The following is a 7,517-nucleotide window of genomic DNA, read 5'->3' as shown; positions in this document are numbered from 1 at the left end:
ATCCCTAATTTCCCTGGTAAAAGTTATTTCACAAACATAACCAGGAAAAGGAGGGCAAAGGGTACTGCATTGTAACTGGGAATTTAAACCCAAAATATGGAAGGGAAACAATGGTGAGGCCTGCAACACCCAATAAGTTCACATCAGCAGGTGAAAGACATTGCTGAGACTAAAACATGTGAAACTGCTGTAGATAATAATAAAAACCCAAACCAACCAACCAAAAAACCCAAACCACAAACATAATAGCTGCAATAACACTAAGAAAAGAACTAGCATCACCTCAGTTTCTAACTCTGAAGCACAAGCAAAGCAAGACCCTCCTTTGATTCAGCGCTAAATGTCCCAAAAGACAAGAACATGCCACATTACCTGCCACCAGGACACGAAAATCATCAGAGGGCTGGAGCACCCCTCCTACAAAGACAGGCTGAGAGAGTTGGGGTCGTTCAGCCTGGAGAAGAGAAGGCTCCAGGGAGACCTCATAGCAACCTTCCAGTACCTAAACGGGCCACAGGAAAGCTGGAGAGGGACTGTTTACAAGAATACGGAGTGACAGGACAAGGGGGGGTGGCCTTAAGCTGAAGGAGGGGAGATTTAGATTAGATCTGAGGCAGAAATTCTTCCCTGTGAGGGTGGTGAGGCCCTGGCACAGGTTGCCCAGAGAAGCTGTGGCTGCCCCATCCCTGGCAGCGTTCAAGGCCAGGTTGGATGGGGCTTTGGGCAACCTGGGCTAGTGGAGGGTGTCCCTGCCCATGGCAGGGGGGGGCGCAGAACTAGATGGGCTTTAAGGTCCCTTCCAACCCAAACCATTCTATGATTCATTCTATGATTCTGATTACATTGCTCATGTGATAAAGAGAACCACGCACAGTACTATCACTTCTGACTCTGGACAGACGGGTTGATCTTATGGCTCTTAACCACAAGAATTGTACAATAACTGCTCCCTAACCAGTTTTACATGCAGTCCTCTTCCAGCACTTAGCTTTCACAGTATCCCTACAATTTCAGGAATCTTCAGAATAATTTGGTTAGTGTTCATTTAAGCTCATGTCACAGCCTCATCCTTCTCTAACAACCTATGCTGAACAGTGTTCCACCTCCTAATCTGTAAGCGACAGCAGGAACCTGCAGCCCTGATGACTGATGCATACCAAGTGCTTCTTTTGTCTACAAAGCCTTCCTGACAAGGGATTCTGATGATGAAAATACCAAGTAAGTGTTGATCATCTCAGCAGGAACACAAGCTGACTGCTTTCTCCAGAAGGATGAAAGGAGAGTTTAATCCTGCTCCTACAGAACACAAAAACTTCCCTAAGTAAAACATACTTGATCTGGCTGCTTGTGCCAACAAGCTTTCGGGGAGCTTCAGTGGATATGGACTCAAGGTATCACAGGTCCTCCCTTACTATTTCAGCTGCCCATGATCTGATGCAGAATGAAAAGTCTCCTGTAGCAGGGATGACTCCTCAGCAAGGTGAGGATTATGTCTACATGTCTGTACTTGCCCTGAGCTGACATAGCACCACAGGGTATCTAAAAGAGTACTTGCATACAATGAGACAAAATCAGCTAGAATTTTCTAAGATGAAAAGCGTTCTCTCGGCAAAACTTCACAAGAGTGGCATCTTTGGGACACCAGTTGGATAACCAGTATTTAGGGGTTTGTTCTCACCTACTTCCACTTTCACCCATGCATCAGGGCACTCTTGACACCAGTGGGGCTGTGATGTTCCAGCTTCGCAGTGTCCTCAGCTTTCCATGCTGCTTTTCAACAACATACTGTTCTCTTTAGCTCTGCAGTTTGGATTGGTAATTGCTTTGTAAACAACTATATTACTCATTATACCAGTTCCTTATACGGAGAAAGACCTGCTAGCCACAGGAAGAAATGAACTTGTAGCAAAGAAAAAAAAAAAAAGGAAAAAAAAAAAACGAAAAAAAAAAGAAAAAAAAGAAGAGAATCCTGTAGTTCTCATTCTCAAGAATGTTTCTCTATTTGATCAAGAAACAAAACAACACCAAAGCCTAGGTTATTAGAAATCATAAATGAATCCAATGTTTAATTAGAGAAAAATCAAAGCCTTTTGTGACTGGACAGGACATACATTGTGCCAGGCAGTCTCCTCCCTAGAAAGCTGCTTTATTTAACATGGCATCATTGTAAATTTCACACCAGTTTGGTGGTTTGGGTTTGCAAAACAGGAATGTCTTGAGAAAAAGCAGACAAAACAACCAATTCTGAGAATCCGAACTGCTAGATTGCTGCAGAATTCTTGTGAAACATCTGCATTTGTCCTTATGTAATACATAACCAATGTCTAGGTGGAGGAAATACAGTGAGCAGGGTTGAAGCAATCCACTGATCTGATTATGCGGCAGAGTTTCTGATCAATTGAACTTAATGTCATTTCACTTCTCAGAGATTGTTTCTTCTCCTTTATAAACAACAATGTTCTGGTCCGTTTCATACACTTTAACTTTATAAAGAGTTCCCATGGGCAGCAGCTTCTTGAGGTTTTCCCAGATGAATACCGCAACGTTCTCCGTGGTGCTAAGAGTGAAACATGAGCAGATTCAGAACTGACAGCAATGACATTTGAGGCTGTGCCCAGAATGGGCCAGGGGGGATGCTAAAGGCCACAGGGAACCATGCGGGCAGCTTTTGCATGGTAATACCCTGAATGTAAGTGGGGCTTGCATTGCCAGCAAACATGGATGAAACAAGGTCTAATTAACAGGTTCTGTCTGTCTCCCCAAGCTGTCCACAGAGCAGGCTCATGTGACAAACACCAGTCTGCAAAGGGCTCCTCAGGTGCGAGCAAGTGGCGCCTTCCTGCGTACGCGGGATGGCAGCCACCCCAGCAGGCCTGCACCTGGCCCAGCACAGCAGGGCAGGCTGCGTGGCAGCAGGGCTGGAAGGCAGGCAGAGCACCCAGCACCTGACATGCACAGGTGTGTGGCACAGGTGTGTTACACTGGTATCAAGGCTGCTCTTTCAGATGTCGGATTAAGCCTTGAATACTGTTCCTTGACCCTGCAACCAATGCAATGAGGAGTCCTCAACACCCACCTCACAACCTCAGCAAAGTACGGCACATCCTTATCCAAGTTTTTGTGGTCAAGAGGTTTCATGATTGCCTCCTGCAGAAAGAAAACAGTGACAATCTTGTCCCAGTTGGCCAGTGGAGTTCGGGTTCAAATTACCATGCAAATAAGACTGGAGCAAAGCAACAGTATGTAAAAAAAGGATAAGAGCCCTACGTCAACCTGTTAACTTCCTAGCTGGAGACATGGTACTGCCTCACATCACAGTGCTAAAGCATTTTAGTATTAAATCATTCCTTGATTTCTTTTTTATTTCCTACCATCATCAACTCACTATGTCTCCACCTTGGTACTAGACTAATTGCTAAGGTCTAACCAATTCTCCCAGGGACATGTAGGAAAACAGCGCTATTACCTGCATATATTCTTTCAGTTCTGTCAGGTTTAAAACCATTCCTGAGACTGGGTCAATCTGCAGGGAAAACAAAAGGGAGATTAGTAGCCTAGCTACACGTCCTTATTACCAAGGCTGCCGTGAGCCTGTACAAATCAGACCGTGAATATCTGTGTGCTCAGGACATCTGAGCCACAAGAAAAATATCCTTCCACCTTCAGGCACTGAGTTCCAACTCTACTCCTGTGATATTCCCAAAGGCTAGATACAGCATATAAACAACTCCAGTGGTTCCACTCTCTGATAAAAGCTGAAACCAGGGAGGAAAAACTCACTGAAACAGTCTTCCAGCAACAATCTAGCGTGACCATAAGCAGGAAAACAGGCATTAAACTGCTGGGTTGAACAACCAGGGACCTCAGGGCATCCTCCCATCTGGAGAAGGGATGGCTCCAGGAACAAAATCAGGTTGTATAGTTCACAGAACATTTGGGGAATGTAGAAGGAAGAGGCTTTAAAATTGTAGTTTCAGATCTGAATAGAAACTCCCTTTTCTATGAACTGGAAATCTTCAAAAAGTTGTTTGGAAAACATCAAAACCAAAGTGCTATTTAAACAACTCTGCAGAATATACAAAACAATGACAGGATGAAGGGGGAAAAACAACTACAAAAGCAGAATTTCCTTTTATATTTGCAGCAAAATACCTTGATAAAACAGCAGAGAGAATCGGTTACTGAAAGTGCTAAGCCTCCCTGCGGCTGAGGAGGCATCCAAAGGCGCCCCACAGATCTGACCAGAGCCTATACATTCTACAATGAGGCTCTGGCAGACTAAGTTGTATGTCTAGAGGATGATTACAAACCTTGGACTTAAATATGGTCACCCGCAAATCCTTGTCAGATGCAAGACAAACAGGACTGTGATTACAGAAATCCTTCTTCTACAGTGATGTGTTCAGAGTTTCCACAAACACCCTGGGAAACTTAGCAATTAAGCTAGAACTTCAGTACTATGAAAGACAGGGACCCATCTATCCTGCGCCCTAAGGAATGGAAAAAAAAGTGTTGATCACACTTACCTCTCCACGCACCGTGACTATAACTGAAAAAAAAGAAAATACCAGGTCACGACGACACCACGACCCTAACAACGAAGTACACTACTGATTGGGACAGACAACCCATTCATCGCTAATCCACACGACTGGTGCAAGCTTCCCAGCACCTAAAAGTGGGACTGTTTTTATAAAACAGGAATCCACTCCATAAAGAGTAATGACCCAGCTTGCTGAAGAAGTCATTCTCCAAGGTCTGATGCCCAGAGACACACCACTATCCCTGAAGTGTCCCTTGCAGGCAGAGAGAAAACAAGATGACTTCCCAAGTACCTACTCCCTATGACAACCTGTGCCCTGCACACTCAAGATCAGAGTCTTCCAATTAGCAAAGTCTTCCAGACAATGCAGACACCCTAGATGCTCATACAATCACCAGACCCCGGAGATCATAAGATATGGGGTCAGCTTATAAGTTTTATAACTTATCTTCAGTCCAGCAATCTGTCAGTCTGCCTTCCCTGGTAAAGCTAGTAGCTCTTGTAGCAGAGGTTTCAGGGTACCTGCAATACATAGTGCTAAACAGTGAGCCAGTCTAATAACTGGAGAGGTCTGATTCTATGTACACAGGGCATAGATGGTAGGAGAAGAACTGGAGAAAACAACGTTGAGATAAAGTTTACAAGCTGTTTAAATTGCATGTCTTTTGCTTAGAAAAATCTTCATTCAAAACACAATGATTTTGCAGATTATTAACAACAGATTCGATTCATGAAATGGCATTTTGAGATAAATATTTATTATGTATTTAATTCAACAGCTTGCAAATCCATGCCATGGTTCAACCCCCTTGCTGCTGAGGATTCCTTTTAACTCTAAAACAACCCAAAAAACAGCCACTAGAAGCCATACCAGACTGCTGAGACACATGACTGGCCCAGCTCTCCCATGGGTTATTCTGCATTCAAACCAGCCTACGCGAGAGCAGCTTCTGTCCATGACTACACGTGTAAGCACGGAAGTCCACTCCTTACCTTTATAGTTGTGTCCATGACCATTCGGATTGTTGCATTTCCCAAACAGCTTTAGGTTTTCTTCATCACTCAGTGATTTACTGTGAGCAATACAGATATGGCATTTCAGGATCCATTATGGTTGTTCATGGCCTCACTTCAGCTGTGATCGCTTTCTAGCTCTTCTATCTATTCACTTTCTCAAATTTAAGCCACTAGCTTTTCCTACTCAGGATGCACAAACAGAACCAGAGGAGTGTTTGGCCCATGAAAACATGCTGTTGACAGCAGGGGTTTTTTGCTGTGGTTTTGTATTTATATACCCAGGTTTCATAAAAACTGCCTAATATCACTGCTGTATAAATACTAACAGCTATTCATATATGAATATGGCAAAATCACTTGGGGTCCTATGAGAAAGTCCCTGGAGCAAACGATGCATATCATTATTTACTATTCACTAACAAAGCTTAGGGAGTTTCTCCAATAAGTATCAAGGGTGAGTTCCCCCTCTGAAGCTTTCCCTTCAAGAAATTCAAGTGCCTAATCAGAGGAATATTTCAGGTCACAGCACTCTTCAGGAACATTTGGAACTCATTAGGAACATCTTTTAGGAACATTCTTTAGGAAGTTTGAGAAAAAGGCAACAGACTAGAGGGACAGCGAGTTGCTTACAAACTGCAACCACAATTCATCCCTTTTAAAACCAAAACTTCCGTTCTCGTTAAACCTAGTTAAGCGCTGATGTCTAAAATCAGGATTGGCTACCACAGGCTGCAGAAAATGGGCTAAACCAAGGAGAACCGGGAAGCGCTTAACAGCAGGCACGCACACCCGCACACCGGCTGAGCTGGGCCCCCGCCGCCCTGCGCCGGAGAGGTCACTTGCAATGCACTAAGGCGAACGCCCCGCAGCTCTGCGAGGCCTTTGTGCCCTTCCACCGAGGACGGCTCCCGGGGCCAGGCGGCGGGACGGAGCCGGGCTGTCGCAGCCGCCCAGCGGGTGTGCCCGCGTCCCGGGGCGGCGGGGCCGAGCGTGCCGGGGCCGCTCACCTGTGCAGCCGATGGCAGGCGCTGAAGGACACGGTGCGGGAGAGCCGCGCCAGCCGTGCTGCGGACGGTGCCATGCCAGGGCCGCGGCGGGCGGTGCTTGCGCGCTGGCGTGGCCGGCTCCATCCGGGCCCCGGGGCGGAGCGGCGGCTCGGCAGCGCCGCCCGCGGGAGCCGCCCGCCGAGCGGGATACGTGCCCGGCCGCGGCGGCGGTGCCGAAGCTTCGGCGGGTGCCCCGTCCCCGCGGTGCCAGCCGAGGCGCCCGCCCGCGCATTCGGGCGCTGGGCTCAGCTCCTCGGGCCGTTCTCCTCGTACAGTACGGCGGGGTCTCCCTTCGAAGAGGGGCGTGCGGGCGCAGGGGGCTGCCCTCGCCTTGCCTCGGCGCGAAGCGGGCAAAACGCCTGCTTTGTGCGTTGCCACAGCTCGGCTGCTCCTCCTGGTCCCCAGCTAACGTCTCCTGCACATACACTGCAATCTTGTATGAGCCAGTGATACAAAGAAAATAAAAAGGGCTGTTAAAGAGCCACCGTCTCAGCCCCACCAAATGCAGAGGTATGATAACAGTTCCAGTGGACTGTCGGTGGCATCTGGTGTAGCAAAGGCTTTCCTGCACCAGCTCTTTACTAGCTCACTTTTCACTAAAGCATTGAGTGATGCAGAAAACTGGAAGCTCTCTGAGAACAGCAATCAAAATCACGAGAATCACCATGAGGACATGAAGCAGCTGTTAAAACATTTCTACATGGGCTTCCAGGGGAGAGAAGGATCAGTTCTGAAGGATGGAATGTGAGACTGAAAAACATGCATTGCATTTTCCAGTTCAAATTGCTGTTGTTCATCTGTGTCCAAGTGGGCTTGGTATGATGGTATAGGGAGAAGTGATGCTGTTGAGTACCAATGTGCTAACCTTACAGCTTAGTTCAAATTCTGCTTCAGAGAACACACACAAAAAC

General features: G+C 46.7%; 1 protein-coding gene across 1 annotated transcript; it reads right to left on the bottom strand.

The window, feature by feature from the left end:
- Nucleotides 1-1,267: 1,267 nt before the first annotated feature.
- Nucleotides 1,268-6,715, bottom strand: PTS (6-pyruvoyltetrahydropterin synthase). Its single transcript, XM_054802819.1, has 6 exons — nt 6,568-6,715; nt 5,537-5,616; nt 4,527-4,549; nt 3,467-3,523; nt 3,077-3,147; nt 1,268-2,557 (listed from the first exon to the last, which is right to left on the bottom strand). The coding sequence occupies exons 1-6, from the start codon at nt 6,639-6,641 to the stop codon at nt 2,416-2,418; spliced, it is 447 nt and encodes a 148-aa protein (XP_054658794.1). The 5' UTR covers nt 6,642-6,715; the 3' UTR covers nt 1,268-2,415.
- Nucleotides 6,716-7,517: the final 802 nt, after the last annotated feature.

Source organism: Grus americana, chromosome 24 (genome assembly GCF_028858705.1).
Source record: "Grus americana isolate bGruAme1 chromosome 24, bGruAme1.mat, whole genome shotgun sequence".
Classification (NCBI taxonomy): domain Eukaryota; kingdom Metazoa; phylum Chordata; class Aves; order Gruiformes; family Gruidae; genus Grus; species Grus americana.
This window is presented reverse-complemented; position numbering and strand designations above follow the sequence as displayed.

Excerpts from the sequence above, each read along its gene's own strand:
- PTS (XM_054802819.1), bottom strand. The coding sequence starts at position 6,641 with ATGGCACCGTCCGCAGCACGGCTGGCGCGGCTCTCCCGCACCGTGTCC. Across the intron at positions 5,617-6,567 it reads GCCTGCCATCGGCTGCACAG|TAAATCACTGAGTGATGAAG; the intron begins GTGAGCGGCCCC and ends TATTGCTCACAG. Across the intron at positions 2,558-3,076 it reads TACTTTGCTGAGGTTGTGAG|CACCACGGAGAACGTTGCGG; the intron begins GTGGGTGTTGAG and ends TTTCACTCTTAG.